This window comes from Vespula pensylvanica, chromosome 2, assembly GCF_014466175.1.
Source record: "Vespula pensylvanica isolate Volc-1 chromosome 2, ASM1446617v1, whole genome shotgun sequence".
Classification (NCBI taxonomy): domain Eukaryota; kingdom Metazoa; phylum Arthropoda; class Insecta; order Hymenoptera; family Vespidae; genus Vespula; species Vespula pensylvanica.
Genome location: NC_057686.1, coordinates 18,043,733 through 18,061,349, shown reverse-complemented (window position 1 = coordinate 18,061,349; position 17,617 = coordinate 18,043,733). Strand labels below are relative to the sequence as shown.

General features: G+C 31.5%; 2 protein-coding genes across 8 annotated transcripts; both read right to left on the bottom strand.

The window, feature by feature from the left end:
- Positions 1 to 179: 179 nt before the first annotated feature.
- LOC122637777 (chromodomain-helicase-DNA-binding protein 1) lies at positions 180 to 14,868 on the bottom strand. 7 transcript variants are annotated; one of them, XM_043830128.1, is made up of 16 exons: positions 14,658 to 14,868; positions 10,880 to 10,992; positions 9,820 to 10,101; positions 8,925 to 9,113; positions 8,648 to 8,817; positions 8,398 to 8,561; positions 8,153 to 8,312; positions 7,636 to 7,948; positions 7,343 to 7,550; positions 4,911 to 7,205; positions 4,511 to 4,630; positions 4,173 to 4,400; positions 3,647 to 3,976; positions 3,054 to 3,547; positions 2,852 to 2,965; positions 180 to 2,741 (listed from the first exon to the last, which is right to left on the bottom strand). In XM_043830128.1, the coding sequence occupies exons 1-16, from the start codon at positions 14,727 to 14,729 to the stop codon at positions 2,525 to 2,527; spliced, it is 5,469 nt and encodes a 1,822-aa protein (XP_043686063.1). In that variant the 5' UTR covers positions 14,730 to 14,868; the 3' UTR covers positions 180 to 2,524. The 7 variants fall into 7 exon arrangements, with proteins under 7 accessions (XP_043686063.1, XP_043686065.1, XP_043686064.1 ...); XM_043830130.1 differs by having other exon boundaries at positions 180 to 2,729; XM_043830129.1 differs by having other exon boundaries at positions 8,651 to 8,817.
- Positions 14,869 to 14,894: 26 nt separating this feature from the next.
- LOC122637787 (hsp90 co-chaperone Cdc37) lies at positions 14,895 to 17,615 on the bottom strand. The gene is made up of 5 exons (XM_043830153.1): positions 17,426 to 17,615; positions 16,855 to 16,988; positions 16,251 to 16,695; positions 15,876 to 16,181; positions 14,895 to 15,740 (listed from the first exon to the last, which is right to left on the bottom strand). The coding sequence occupies exons 1-5, from the start codon at positions 17,456 to 17,458 to the stop codon at positions 15,540 to 15,542; spliced, it is 1,119 nt and encodes a 372-aa protein (XP_043686088.1). The 5' UTR covers positions 17,459 to 17,615; the 3' UTR covers positions 14,895 to 15,539.
- Positions 17,616 to 17,617: the final 2 nt, after the last annotated feature.

The window sequence follows — 17,617 nt, the reverse complement described above, 5'->3', positions numbered from 1 at the left end:
AAAAGTGCATGAAATTATTCTTATATTATGCACCATCTGATACCATTTAATTTTGATTTACAACGTTTTTCTCTACTTTCAAACGTTTAGAAGATATAGTCTAAGTTCCACTTGCATGGGACATCCTATGTATACATATATAATAGATACTTTTGTCAAACCATAAATGACATTAATTATTTATTGTATAATTAATAATTATTTTATTCTCTTATTTTATATTTACATGTTTGTTTGTCTTCTTAATGTTCATGACTTGTACACGGCTAATAATAAATTAAAAATAGCTCGCTGTGTTTTGAGAACATCACTTTGCAATTAAAAAATTAAACTAGCTGATTTCTATCACGGTGTGGCGCACATGTATGTATTTTTCTTTTCACAAATATGTATGTCGGACACAAAATATGGTTAACACATTAGCAAGATTCTATATATATCACTCTGGCCAGATTCTTATATGTTAATATATATTCTAATATTTATACAAATGCACACTAAAATTGCAAAATGTTATCTATCAAGTAATTAGTTTTTATGAATAAAATAATCTACAAAATAATTTATATATATATTTTTTTGTACAATCTAATAAAGGCATAGTATTTAGTATTGAAGATAAGTTTAATCGTAAAATATAATTCATACCGTTGTAATAAAGCTTTTTCGTCGTGTAAACGTGAATTCATTTTCGACAAATCAATAAATCTATTCGATCACTTTCGTTTTTTTATGTGATTACAAAATTTCAACATATATATATACATACATTTATATATATATTTATGTGTGTATATATATATATATATATATATATATATATATATAGAGAGAGAGAGAGAGAGAGAGAGAGAAAGAGAGACAGATGGATAAGACATACGAAAAATGGAATACTTTACAAAACACCAGAACATGATAAATGGTGCATTCGGTATTCCTACTGAAAAGTGCTATATAAATGTCATGATTATCAAGAGTTGGATTAAAAAATATTTCGATAGATCAATGTTCTTTCAGAGTGTCTTACAATTATATAATTAAAATTTTTTTTTCTTCTTACGCATATCTCTAATTATATCCCTCTATCTTTTATTGAAGCAGGGCTGAGAAGTAACAGTCTTCCTGTTATTTTAATCAAGTTTAAAGGAAACTGTTGTACAATCTCTCTTGTAGGCCCTACAGTTAAATAGAATACCATTAATCTTATCCTAATATTTACATTATTTCACACTCTTATTTTCAGGTAGGATACAAACTTGTATTTTAAAGGAGTTAACTCAAACATAGAGAATAGTTATCTATATCTTATATCAAGATATACGGTTTTATAAAAATCAATAGAAAAAAAAGTGATCAAAATTGAGTTATCGCTTTGAATAGTATGTATATGATTAGTTTCTGTTCAATGACACAATAACTTATAATAAATTTTAGATTTGTCTATAGCACAAGATATATTGTTAGCTGCAATGTTTCAATTTTAATCAAAATATTAAACTTTATATTTTTCTTTTACCAACGTATTTCCGAATCCAGGTTATAATGTAATAAAAAATGCAAAAATTTATGTATAACAGAAGTCGATAAAATTTTCTAAACATTCTCATAATATTATATAGACTGTCAGCCAACTGGCAATGAAATCATGCCTTAATACAAATTTATTACAAACTAATCTCTTAAAATATCAAAGAAGTAATCTTGAAATGAAATGAGTTTTGGATGGTGAATGATACTACCTAAGTAACACACCCAAAATGAACCTATACACGTAGAGAATTGAAAATGCAAGATATATGAGAGATGAAATGGATGGGAAGGCATTTTGTTTGTTTCAAACAACTGGTTTGTTAATTGGAGCGATATATGACAATATAAACTATATCTATATCCACTGTTGTATAACTCAGTTCCAGAGAATTATTCGCGATAAACGATTGTTATACGTATAAATAACAGTAGATATTAGACGTGTCTTCTAAATTAAAGAAGACTTGAACGTAATTTGCATTTGATAGAAATCACTGGCGTATTATCTCTGTTACGAATATCTCTCATAAAAGCTCTAACATATAAAAAAATTATAATTATGTTTTAATGATATATCTGATATATACGTATGTGTGTTTGCGTATAATATATATATATACATACATACATATATATATATATATATATATATATATACATACACACATGCCTACACGCACACGCACACACATATATCAGTACATCATTTTTTGCACAATCTATCTTTGAGGTTTTCCTGAAACGATAATCTGTTGATCATCGTAAAATTATTTTGTTGCGTGTTAAGTAAGCAGTGGAATCGACTTTTTACATAGCTACAAGTCATAAGTGGTGCTAAATCACAGAAAGGATTATATATTGAATTTAATACATTTAACACACTTTTCCTTTCTGTTAATTAGCACTACCGTGAGTGCTGTGTCGTGTAAAATTATATGACGTTTCAACGGAATTATAACCGTTTTAGAATACATAAGAGTGCCCGAAAGGAGCACTAGGAATTGGCATTTGGTGGTGGCGGCCTCCTATCATAATCTCTTCTATAATCCTTACTAGGTCGCCATTCATTCGAATAACTATCTCCTGGATATCCTCGACCTCTAAAATGGCTTGGTGGCATGTCATTTGGTGCGTACCCGCCACCTCCACTTCCATAGCTACCTGGACCGTATCCATAGCTTGGTGGTCCGGATGGATACCTATAAAAATTACTAAAATCCAGTTTACTGAGAATAATTTAAATTGACCTTAGGGAGAAAGGCCAAAACATACATTGTATATATATATATATATATATAAAGCCAACAGACAAAATACATACCTTCTTTTATCGTTTATATGCATACCGCGATCTCTATCTCTTTCTCTGTCTCGATGATATCCACCAGACAAACGTCCATAAGATTCAAATCTATCACGTTTGTGATCCGTAAATCTGTAAGGGCATATATTAAACGTTAATAAATTCATAAATCCATAAATAATCACATTCCATTTGACAGGATTAAAAATTAAAAGCATACCTTCCATCTCTCATATCTCTTGTGTCCCTAGGTAAAATCCAATGATCGTCTTCTCTACTCCCACTATAATGTCCACCCATATTATAACTACCGCTATCCCTTCTGATCCGTTCATCTTTTCCACAATTTAATCTGTCCATGCCTCTATCATTGTGACTTCTGTCTCTATCTCTGTCTCGTTCCCGATCCCGTTTCATATCTTTCGACTTTGAATCTTTTTGTTCTTTGTGCCTTGACGTATCCGTTGTATTAGTTGTACTCGACGTAGAATTTGCAGTTGATGTTATAGGAGTAATTGTAATAGCACCGATAGTAACAGCTGAGGTGTTGCTAATATTGCTCATCGCATTAATAGCTGTAACATGTTTCTTACTTGGGATACTGCTGTTAGAACTATCTTCTATGTCATCGATTCTACGCTTAATTTGGCGATCTTTATTACTGGAATCCGCTAATTGTTTGTCGTTATGTTTGTCATATGATTTTTCATGTTTCTATATGGACAAATAATATTTTGTTGCAATGGATATTCGTTGTAGAATATTATCTATATAGAATAATGTCTATATGTATACACAAAGATGAAAACATACCTTTGAATTACTCGTGTCTTCCTTCTTTTCAGGACTAGATGTTACACTTACATTACTATCACCGCCACCTTTTCTCGTTGCATGTTTATATAATTTATATAGCTTTTTAGCATCAAATTCTGTAAATTTCGATACAAAATACCATAAGTTACTTCGCCATTCTTTAATTTGCTCAGGATCCTTGTATTCTGCAAGACAAGTATTAATTTGATTTCCGATTTGAACTAGACAGTGGCGTGTATGGGCTACTTGCTCTGCTTCGCTCAACGATTGATCTGGTCTATCCAAAGCTTTTAATGCTTTTTTCACCGGACGCATCTTCTCCTTGCACTAATGAAATATACGAAAAATTTATATATCGCTATATTTCTAATGTTATTATATATAATATGATTCTATATATATATATATAAAACATAAATAAATTCAAATAATATATATATATATTTTTTTTTCTCCTTAAACTTTTTAACGATACAAAGACGCTAGATAAATCTAAAGATTCGAATGGGAAGCATTTACTTACCTCATTGAATATAGATGGATCTAAATCACCAAGAACGTCAAGAGCTCGTGGTTCGTTATTTGCTGTGAAATGCATCGGTCCAGCAGTTTGTTTATTTTTTTTAGTCTTCTTATTTTCCTTTTTATCCTTCTTAACTTTTTTCTCCTTCTTTTTCTCTTCAGACGCCTCCTCGGGTTCTTCTTTAATCTCTTTTTTAACAATAACGTCTTCCTCTTTCTTTATGAGTATCTGCAAACAAAATCAAAATTTAAATAGGTGGAACGTTTTTTTTTTCTCTATCTCTCTCTCTCTCTTTCTCTCTCGATATTTATTCTGCCTATTCTCAACGATTAACTTACTTTATCAATTTTTGTCTTAAGCTTTTTACTCTCTTCTCCTGAACTCTCATTTTCTTCTATTATTTCTTTAGTAATTGCTGTTTTTACTTCTTTTGGTTTTCTAGGTTTCCTTGCACGGGTCTGAAAAACGGAGATTGAAAGTACACTCAACAAAACCGAAGGCCATGAATTTGGAGGAAACAAAAAAAAAAAAAAAGAAAAAAAAACGAAACGAAACTAGACGAAAAAGAAAACAAAAGAAAACGAACAAAGAATGACAATACCAAAAAAAAGGGAGTATATGTTCTTAATATTAAGCGATTCGCTTGAGAGAGAAGAGAAAGGATTGAGAAATCTTTGAGAGAAAAAAAGAGGGAAAAAAAAACAAAAAAAAAACTAGAAAAAAATTGCTAGAACTTACCACGCCATGCTTGAAATCCATTTGCTTTTTAAGAACTTTTAACAAGTACTCAGCACGAGCGCTCACCCGTTTAGATTGAACTTTACTACCATTAGGAAGAATTTTATCACCGAGTTTTAAACTAGCATCTGTTTTAATGGCTTCCCAAGAACCCATGCCATGCTGATATATGCCTCTCAAAAGTCTAGAGTCATCTTCGGAATTCCAATCGCAGTCAAAGTTCGCCGGTTTTACTTTAATGTCAAGGTGCCAATTGGCTCTTTGTTCGGCATCTGACGGAAGTGCTTGATCCAATGGTTCCAATTCTTTGACGGCGGCAGAAAATGATTTTGCATTTACCATAACACCGCCCATTTTAAATGTAGGACCTCTTCCTCTCTTACGACCAGGTCCTTTACCCTCTTCCTCGCCTTTATTCTCTTTCGCGGTACTTTCAAATTCGGATAAGCAAGCCTCGCAACGAGATTGCAGCTGTTCACCCAAATAACGCAATTCCGACATTGGTTTCTCTTGCAATTCTGCATCCGCGGCGATATCGTCCAGTCTTTTTAAAGGCGCTGTAAATTTCTTATAACTTTTGACGAATCTACGAATTTCTACATCCGTGAAACTCTTGATGTTCTCGCGAGGCGTGACCCTTGGTCTACCTCTCTTTTTAGGTCTATCGTCGTCGCTACCTTCTACTTCGCTTCCAGACTCTTCACCTTCCTCGCTGTCATCCGGCGTCTTTTTCCTCTTTCTACCTCTTCCATCGCCAGTTTGATTAATTTGTTGAAGAGTCTTACGACTTCTTGGCGGAAGGTAAAGATCTTCCATCTCCTTAGACTTTTCTTCTTCTTCGACTTTTTTTCGAAAATTTTCTGGTATTATCTCAGCCCAGTCTTTACTTTCGTCGTCATTGTCGTTAGGTTGATTGACTGGCTCCGATTCCTCCTCAAATGCAGCGAAACTGGCAACTTTGAATGCCGATAACAATTCGTCTCCTACGGTGGTAGGTCCTTCGTCTCTAGTTTCGGCTCTTCTTAAAATTTCGTCGATGTCGCACGTAGGCTCCTCGTCTCCGTCCTCCTCGTCTTTGAATAATTCCTCTGCTCCAAATTTTAATATAGCGTTTAAGTCTTCTTTATTAAATGGGTTATTGTTGGTCCCAGCATTTTTTTTATCCAAGACCGTTCTTCCAGTGGTATCCATTCTTTGAATGACCAAATGATCGAGAACCATTTTTTGTTTCGCTCGTTCAACGATTTCCTCCTCTACAGAATTTTTTGTTACCAACCGATATATGTTAACTTGATTTTTTTGTCCAATTCGATGGGCTCTCGCTTGTGCCTGTAAATCGTTTTGCGGGTTCCAATCCGAGTCGAAGATTATCACGGTGTCAGCAGTGGCAAGATTTATGCCGAGTCCGCCAGCTCTGGTCGATAACAAGAAACAAAAATCTGGCGAACCTTCGGCATTAAAATGATCTAACGCCTGCTTTCTCAATTCTCCTTTTATACTTCCATCTAATCGTTGGAATGGGAAGTGTCGTTTTTGTAAATATTCTCCGAGAATATCCAACATTCTTACCATCTGACTAAATATCAATACTCTGTGTCCAGTTTCACGAAGTCGCACTAACAATTTATCCAAAAGGACCAATTTTCCTGAACCTCTGATCAGTTGTTGCAGATAATCGTCGTTATTATCTTTTCTTTCGTTTTCAGTAGGTTTTGTTAAAAAAGCGTGATTACAACATTTCTTAAGTTCTATCACTATATTGAGAAACGTCATAGTAGATCCTTTAACTCCTTTACGCAAGGCGTTATAGTTTTTTGTCAATATCCACTTGTAATATTGTTTTTGCAAAGAAGTCATTTCTACGCGTAAGATTTGCTCGACTTTTGCAGGTAATGATTTTTCTACGTCCTTTTTAACACGCCTTAAGATAAAAGGTTCTAACTGTTTGTGTAACTTAGAATAACCTTTCTGGGCAGCATTGTCGTGTTCTTTTTCAAATTCTTCCCAAGAATTAAATTTGGCAGGCATTATGAAATGAAGTAACGCCCATAACTCCTTTAAACTGTTCTGTAATGGAGTACCTGTTATTAAAAGACGATGATTGGTATGAAATTCGGATAAAGCTTTATAAAGGAGAGAATCATCGTTTTTTAATCTATGAGCTTCGTCCACTAAAAGCACTGCCCAATTTAAGGCACCCAAAAATGCTTTATCTTTAAGTACTATCTCATATGTTGTAAGTATTGCATTAAATTTTAATCTTTTTGAACTATAACACCATTCGTATTCTCTTATCTGAAAAAAAAAAAGAAAAAGAAAAAATAGACAACATCAGTTTTGGAAAAAAACGTTTCTATGTATAATATTAATAAACTGTGTGTTCTAAGATGTAATTGTATAAGTGTAACGTCAAAAAGAAAAAGATTACGTACGACGTTTCGAGATGTTACGTCACCCAAATACGTAACAAAGTTCATGTCGGGTGCCCATTGGGCCATTTCTCTTTGCCAGGAAGTCATTGTTGAAAGAGGTACTACTAATAAAAACGGTCCGTGAAGTTGATGAGTATGAAATAGGTAATAAAGGAAGCATATAGTTTGTATGGTTTTTCCAAGACCCATTTCATCTGCCAGGATAACGCTAAATAAAGAAAGCATATTAAATATCATTAGAACGGAAGAATTATAAATGACGATAAATTATCGAAAATTCTATAAATATTCACCTATTTTCTTTGCACCATGAATGGATCATCCAATTTAATCCGTCCATTTGATAATCTCTCAGGACTAAATCTTTTCCTTTACCCATATATTCTGGCTGTCCTTTTAGCTGATGAAACTTGGGTCTGATTTTAAGGACTTTGCAATGTTTACTCGGTGTCCTTTTGGAATCTTCTCTGTCCCGAAATTCTTTTATTTTTACTGGCCATTTTTTAACTATTAAAGCTCCATCTTCCCACGTTGCCTCGGCATATGGCAAACTTTCCCATTTACAATAATAATCAGGATGTTCAGAATCTGGCTTTTCATATTCAGCTACAGATATGAGGAAAGAATTATATGTGTATATATATATATATATATATATATATAATTGTGGTGTACATGATGAATGAAAAATATATAATATATGTAATTGGTGTATACATAATTAATGAAAAAAATATATATATGTAATTGTTGTATATATAATTAAATAAAAAAAAAAAAATTATACAGATACATCCCCTTACAACTTACCAATAATTCTTTCCACATTATTATAACTTTTCAAAAGTTCTTGTTGCAATTCTAACTGACATTCAAAATAATCTATATCCTCAGGTCCTGCGTACTCTCTCCATTGTTTAATTTCTCGTTCTCGTTTTATAAAATTATCTAATTTTTTTAATCCTTTAACCTACAATCATATCAATACGATAAAATTATGAGTTAATTTTACCTTTATCAGAATGATGTAAACAATAATTAAATAACAAATATACTTTTTGTGCTTTTAAAGATTCTTCTGACTCCCACGTATTGTGTATATGCGACCATCCTTTCCATTTAATTAAATATTGTGTTTCAGTCTCCTCGGTATTTAAATCCTTTGGATTAGGATCACCATTTTCTTCTACTGCATAAATCGTGGTGACATTTCCTGTAACTGTATTAACGTGTTCAAAAACGATATTACTAAATACTTCTCTATAAACATATCGATCTAATATATATTACTAAAATCAAACTGACCACCCTTCTTTCCTCTTCTTTGTCCCAAAATTCTTTCAACCGTTTCCGCGTTATCAGGTTCTGCATTTGTAGTTGTTGTTTCATCGATTTCGACCAAATCTTCGCTATCAGTACCTTCTTCACTCTCTTCTTTATAACTAACTGCAGTACCCGTTCTCCTTGTAACTTGCCTAAATTTTGTTTTATAAATGTTTAATATTCACGTCTTCAATAATGCAATAATAAATTATTTATTATTAGTAATAAAACTATATTGTGTGTGTGTGTGTGTGAATACCTTCTGTTATCATCGCTATCAAACGAAGAATTATCAGAAGATTCGGAAATACGCTTTTTTCGTGCTCTAGCTTTTTCTTTAGCCTTTTGTGCCGCGCGTCTGTTCAAAGACTTGCTAGGTGGTGGCCGTCTATTTTCTGATTCATCAGATTCAGATTCTGAACTTTCTGAATTCCACGAATTGTGTGAACTAAAATAAATAAATAGTAATTAGTTATAGTGGATTTTTTTAATGTTCGTATTGTTGCATAATATTTAAAAAATCATATAGATTGTACTGAATTTATTTGTATGAATAGATATTTAACGAAAATAATAGATTTATCCAAATTTTTTTTTTTTTTTTTTTTTTACATATCTCAGTGATAAAAAATGAAATCAATATAATTATCGTTTGTTTAAATTTCACAAGTTTTTACATGTATGTTAAATATAATCGATATATGTTTATATGCTTACTTATGATTACACATTGTACAAATATAAAATAGTGCCAATCTGTGCAGTTCTTTAAAGTTATCACGATTCACAAATACATTAGTGATTAAATCACACATATGTTAACCATACAATTATGATGTAAAAAAACTGATTAAAGCATCAACAATTTAAAAATAAACTTAAGAAAATAGATTATGTTAGAATTGACACACTGATATATATGATTGCCACATAGTATACAATGATCTACATGACATGATGTGAGTATCCAATGCGGAAAAGCACAAAGAAAAATAAGCATAGAATTGTAACCATATGTGTATATCTATAAATTTATATAATTTAAGTTATCCATTTGTTCTTTATTTCCCACAAATTAAGTATGTAGATTAGCTCATAAACTCCTTACGTAGAATTCGATCAATCAAAATTGTTCCATTGTTATCTCTACTTACCCCTTTTTCTTATATCTCTTGCGACCCTCACTATCACTTTCGCGTTGTGTTGCAAGTCTTTCAGGTTCTTTTCTAGAACGTCCGGATCTCCTAATGCCATATATATCAGGATTCTCATCCCATTCACGACTAGACTCATTTTTAAGCCTAAGTTTTGCATCTGTGCTGTGATTAGAGGATTTGCTTTGTAAACTATCACTTTGTGCAGGTGCATCCAACTGCTCTGATTTATCAGATTCAGAACCAGATCCAGAACCAGAACCGCTCGAAGAGCTAGAGTCACTGAATGAGCAGCCAAGCAATTTTTTGTCACTACTTTGAATGATTATTATTTTATACCTTGAAATATATTTTGTATAAAATTAATATTTTATTAAAAAAAGAAAATTTCATTTTTATTAAATAAAGAAAATTAAATTTATTTTAAATTTAATTGAAAAAAGGAAAATCAATTAAATGTGTATAATGTTATATTTACTAATATATTTTTCATTAAAATCTTTTTCCATTATCATTCATTTCATTTAGAAAAAATGTCTCATAAAATGCTTATTGAAATAATATTAATTGTCCAACTAAAGATATATTTCAAGGTATTATGAAGGATCAACTGATTTGCTTTTATTTCTACTGAAACATATTGCTAATGTTCCTATGTAACAAAAATCAATACGAAAGATAATGACTGACATAATATAAATACAATTAAGAAAAAGAAAAATGTGTGATCACAAAAACTCGATGGAATACACATAGTTAGCAATACCATGAAGGCAAATGTTAGTGCTATATCAAGCTATAGCAATACACAATTAACTGAATGGCATATAATTGTTTCCACACACATATATATATATATATAAAGTACATGTTATGACAAAATCTGTACAAACAATAAATCTTGTAATATCAAAGAAAAAAAATACTCGTAGAAACCTTTGTTGGATCAAAAGAAAATTACACATGTCATATATCATTCAGTTATCTTAGCAGAAATAAAAAATTTATCATACCATACTTTCTGATTTCATAAGGAATATATATCTAAATAAATACGCACCTATCTGTAGCAGAGGCAGATCCTGAATTACTTCCGGATGAGGAACTGTCACTTTTGCTCTCGTTTTCAGAGTCAGATCCGGATTCCTTACCAGATTCCGATTCAATTGTTTTCTGTAATATAATAATACCTAATACTATTTGACTTTAAATCAGAATGATTCAACCCTAATGTTGTTTGGAATAAAAAACATATATTTTCATATTGTTTCCTTTTTATCAATGTTGGATAATTGTCACAAGGTATATCTATACAATTAAAATGTACTCTTTACTTCTCTTTATAAATCTATTACTTCATACTACTGCCACCTATGTGGAAGATAAATTGTCTTCCATTTTATGGAATATGTCCACCATTTTAAGAACAGAAGATTAAATATGAAGATTAAGAAACTTAAATCCTTTTTAGTCAAAAAATTAAAAAATATGAAACATATACACACTATAAACTGGAATAAATAAAAATAATGAATAATTCGTTTAATACCTTAAAATAATAATTGTAAGATTAAAGAGAAGTGGTTTTTATAAACTACCCCAACACTCAATCACCATACTTAAAAATATCTTAATCTCATAGTATATATTAGGTTTATTCGAATCTAATAATTTTTCTATACTATAATGAAAGGTACAGTGGGTTCCATAAAAAATGATATACTTCATTATTTAAATACTGTACATTTTTATTAAATAATTCAGGAAGTACATCAGCAACTTAGTTTACCCTGAATTTTAAGATAAAAATGTGTGTGTGTGTATATATATATATATATTTGATAAGAAATTAAAATTACTGATAATGCAGTAATTGCATAAATCTAAATATACTGTTTCTTAAAAGATCATTAGTACGATATTCAAATTAATATTACACAATAACTATTTAATTTCTCTAGATAGGTAATGCTAATCCATTTAAAATCAAATAGAATAACATATTGTATTTGATAATAAAGTTTTCTTATAGCATTTTACAAATATTCTCTATCTAAAATTGGATTGTATAATATTGGTATACACAGAATGTAATAATAATAGTAATCAAAGGTAAATTCATCCTATTACAAACACTATATATATATATATATATATATATATATATATAAAATTATATATATATATTTATATAAAATTTTCCATAACATAATAAAAAATTTTTCAGATTCTTTATCTTGACAGATTTTGTATTGGAATAAGACAATAGTGTAAATATAAAACTACTTCAATGAAAGTAAAAAATCCTGGAAATTTTGCAAAAACTTTATCATGAAATGGAAAGTATATTTCATTAATCGCTTCTTTCATTTCAAAATTATTATTCAGTACTTTCATTTCTTATTTAATTACTAAAGATTTTATGCATAGAAGCATCATTAACTAATGACGATTAAAAATATATAAAGTTTGCAAAATACTTAATTCTCAAGGACAATATATATTGTTAAATCCAATGTGTATACCGTATATACATTTTCCATAATCTTTCGAACATAACAATAAGAATAATATAAATAGTTTTAGTTTTACTTTCAATATATAGTTTCGCGCTTCGTCAAATAGATTTTAAATGATTAATTTTTTCAGATGATACATAAAATTCGTTTACACACATTATCTTTTATATTTTATGAATGAGATGAAAAAGAAAAAGCACGATAGAGATAACATCTTTTACAGAAGAAAGGAGGATCTTTATAACTAGGTTTACATTTGTAAAGATTGATAAAAGAAATACGATACGTGTCATTAAACTCACTAATAATTCAAAAATGGGTATAAAACTTTATAATAAGAAAATGCATGGCGTATTTTTCAATATTTCTAAGATGAAATTAATGAAGTTAGTCTACTCCGTGAGAGTGGCAATGGTATACAACAGCGGCTATTATAGACAAACCATACATGAAGATCTTTAAGCTTAATTTGCAAAAATGGGTCTGTTTTAAATTTTTGAATAACCATGGTATCTGGTTGAAGGACAATACAAGGAATCATTTTTAACGAAAATTAGGGTGGAACACGAATATTTTCAGTGATAAATGTCATCTTGAAGCAATGTAAACAAACTTATAGGTTATTAAGAGGCTGGAAAACTATGTAAAGTTGTGGAAAAGTGTGGCTGTAAAGAATCAAGTCCCTGAGCTCCCGAGGTCCTTTGGACCCCGCCCTACGCGGAAAAATGATTTAAATGAACGCGAAATTATTTTTTACATTTTTACAAGCTTTTTATTAGCGGCAATACTTCTAAACGCGCGTCACAATGTGATTTTTCCTCTTATTCCAAACAACATCGTGGTCGTATATCGTTAATTGTTTTCTCACTATGACACCGAAGCTCGTTTCGGCGCCAAAAACAAATAATTATCGGTGAAAAAATCCGAAGGGATGCCCAAAATTGAACAATTTTCGAATCCCGTCCACTCACCTGCATCGTTTCGTCTACGCGTCGCATTGAACTTCGAATAACTGACGCACCACGCACAAATCCACGTTAATTTAACAAAAAAACTAATCCGTGCACACGTGTTCGCAATATTAATCGACTAATGATGTAGAGCGTCGTGACATCGTGCAAAATTATTGAATTTTCACGTACTATATGTTCGCAGGCCTGTGCTTGGCCTCCATTTTGTGAACTCCGCTCGTTCTTTCGCCCTCCCCCATCCGTCTTCCCATCATGCAACGCTCGGCCTGTCCCCTACCAGTCGACTACAGCGCGACCATTCCCGCCCCCCTTCCTCTTTCTTCCCAATAAATTTGACATATCGAAAAATATGATTTTTTTGCAAGAAAATTTGCGGTAAACCTCGTGAGATTTACATAATATTACTTTTCAAACTAGATCCAAGATTTTTCATTTATAATCGAAGTCGAAAAAGCAATATGCGAAACGGAAATCGTTGTTAGACAGCCATTTTTATTACTCACGGAAATTTTACCCAGAATGCACAGCGTCAGTTTTTCGATTATTCAGTCAAATGCGCAATTAACATAAAATCTTACGACGCAGCAGTCACGTATTATACTACATAGGGTTTCGATACATGGACGAGATTTTTTGATACGATTCTTAATAATTTAGTTCGGCGTATGAAATTTGACGAAAAAGAACAAAACATATGTATATACGTACGTAGGACAGATGCGTACATTAAAAAAAAAGAAAGAGAGAGAGAGAGAGAAAATCCCCATAAATTTGAACTTAGTTGCAAAGAGTCGTAAAGCTAATAAAAAATATTACGTCAGATCTCTGTATCGTTGGCGTTTCGATCGAAGAAATTAATATTACATCTCTCAAATATCGACTTGACACAAACTTATAATTCGAACCTCGTTTTAACGATATCACAGAAAATTCTTGCGAAATGCTACACTAATATTTTATCGACATGACGGCACAATATTTAACGAGCTCAGAGACCTTATTTCTACAGCTCACAATTTACGAAACAATGCACACTCGGAACGAGGCAATCTTAGTTTACGAATACTAACTTATACGAATAGCCGTATGATGACACCATGCAAAGTGAGCGAGGCCTCTTTGAACGCAATGCGAATAGAAAAGTTGCCGTTTTCCATCGGATTGGGTAGTGTTCGTAAGGCACATAATGTCCTAACGATAATTCTCTTATATCTAAGATAGAAAATAGAAAAAAAAAATGTAGTTCTAATGAAGCTAAGCGTTACCCGTTCCAATGAAAATCAGCCTGCGCTTTCGGAGTATATGGAACTAACGTATAATGACCAGAATGAAAGACGAAAAATATTACCCAAAGACCCGTGGCACATCGCACCGGAAAAGGAAGGGCCGCCCGAGGTTTCGAGACGCGATGCTTCGTCATTTCCAGTCGATAGTAACGCCTCTCTCGAATAATCGAAACTCTATACTCGCATATTTGAACTCGTCAAACGTGTATATCGATCGATCACGGAAACTAGCTCGAGTAAATTTCAAATACTCTTTGTTTCTTTTAATTACGTTTATCCTCGACGATTGAGATAAAATATTTGGTCAATAAAGATTTATTTATTTACACAATTCATATGCAACGATATACATTGTGTAATGTACATATTACATATTGGTCAGAAAGTCATAAAATGCAGAAATGATGAAACACGATAGCATAAAGAATATATGTACATATATTCTATACACTTTAAGATTAGTATATACATATAGAACGCTCTTTTCTTAATACTGGTTTTTTTTTTTTTTTTTTTTTTTTTTTTTACGAATTACATTCAAAGTACAATGATGAATATACCGCGAAAGGAAAGTACTGTTGCTATATTGGACTAATAATCGTAATTTTGCACTTTTACCATCTTGTATCGAATGAAAGAATTCCAATAAAAAGTTTTAAGTAGTCTTCCGATAAAAATTTTTAATTGTAAGAAACAAATCTCACTCTCCGATATTAATCGGCTGAATTTTTAGCTAGGTTTTAGTTAGTTATGAAAATGATTCGTATGATTCTTTTTTAGATAAATCATATAGAGGATAGAATTATCCTCGTTTTATCTGCTGCAAATAATTTTATTTTAATTAATCTATTGTAAATCTATAAAATATGACTTAAGTCAAGCAGTATCTTAACAAAGAGAAAAACAAAAAATATAGATGCAAAAGCGGAGCTCAGTTCAAAGTGTTATTCTGGATCGGGTGTACCCGTGGTTTCTTCATTTTCTTTCTGTTCTTGTTCTTCTTTTTCTTTAGCTTTAGCATCTGGTACCCAAAGACCACTATCGATACAACGTTTCATATGATATCTGGCTTCTTCTTCTGGCATGGCAGCTATTGTTTGTTGCAATAACGGTATGTCTTGTGCTTCGAAACATTTTTGTAAGGGCTAAAAATAAAAGCATTACTTCATTGACATTACATCACGATTTATCAAATATGCATTTTTTTTTTTTTTTATATTACTTTACGATACTCTCCGCGTATCTCCTAATACAGAATAATTGATTTTTTTCTCCTATACCTTTGGAAGACTTTCGAAAACTTCAATCGGATCAAGACCACCGGGCCCAAGCCTTGCTTTTCTTTCTTCTTCTTCTGCTTCCCTAAGTGCATCTGCAACTTTCTCGGCAGCACGTTTGCATATTCTATCCTTAAATGCTCTAAGTTCGTCGTCGAAAGAATTTTTGTATTCTACTTCTGCAATTTGTATACGGCTGAAAAAGGAACTAACGCAAGCTCTAGGATCAACATCTAGTTGTTTCGATAATTCCAATATATATTGCATGCATATGCATTGATGAGCCACGTGTTCCATTAAGTCGTGTTTCTGTAATTATATAAAAATGCTATTTAGGATGACATCCATTCTCATAGAACTACGTAATAACTGACTTACTTCTTCCATTTCTAGATTAATACACCAAATAACTAAATAATTTGCCGTATTCTCACAAACTATCTGCGGATTATCCAACAAAAATTTCTTACTATCGTCGTATCTTCTAAGCATACCGAATTCTTTTAACTTTTTTTCATTTTCTTTTACGAATTGCTTCATTCTTTTCTCCTTCTCTTCATCTGAGAAACCGGAATCGTCGTCACTTCGTGCTGGTTTTGTGTTTATTACAGTTTTTGTAAACCCATCTTGACCAATCGTATCTACGTTCCATGGTGTCAACTTTTCCTTTTTATTCATTTCATCTTCTCTCGCTTTAATTTGTTTCTCTTCTTCTTCAAGGTCTTGCAAAACTTTTTTTAACGCGGTTAAATCTGCGGAATCCTTTTGCTCGCTCTCTAACCTCGCAAGCTTTTCTTTTGTATCTTTAAGTTTTTGCTTATGTCTAAAAAAGTTTATGCATGTTTATATATAATTAATGCTTTATTAATACGTCGATTATATCATTTATATCGAGAGCATAACTAAACTATTTTATAGAATTTATATACTTAATAGAATTTCTATATCTGAGAATATAAAATATACACGCTTATTTACGTACTCTGCCTTTTTCCTTTCATGTTCCTCATGTTCCCGTTTTCTTTCTTCCATTCGTTCCAATCTTGCTTGATGACGCCATCTAAACAAGGATGGTGTATCAATGTTAGGATGAGTATCATCTTCGTCGTCTGAAATCTAAATATTATATTTTTCTGTATTAATAAAAAAAATTTCACAAAGATAATAGCAAGAAATATTGAGTTAATCAAACGATAGGACATAATACGTAGATTCAAGCAGCATCTCTAATGAATCGTCGCGATTGTTGAAACTTTTTGTGTTATTGAAATATTTGTGACTTTGATAACAAAAATAAACAATAAAAAAACCAAAACATAAATATGTATATTACAAAATAAACAGACTAAAACAGGCTGGGAAAAGAATATACAAATTGTCTACGAACGATTTGAAAAAAATAAATAAATAAATAAATAAATAAATAAAAAGAACAGAAATATTAACATTCAATATCAAGGTGAAGAAAATTCAATGGCAATGTTTTGTAAGAAAAATTGTTATCATTCTAGAATATTCTACAAGCATTCAGGACTAATGATTAATATCCTTACTTCAATATCCTTCCACTTGCTGTAATCGACCATTATTTGAGTATGGTATGTTTACACCCACGCTTTTTAAATTTGTTTTCAAATCGATCGTGAAAATTAAACTTCTGTTTAAACAAACAGTCGATCTTGTACTGGATTCGCCGAAGTTGGTTGACAACTACTGCAACGATGTGAACATTGAGCTAAGTTCTT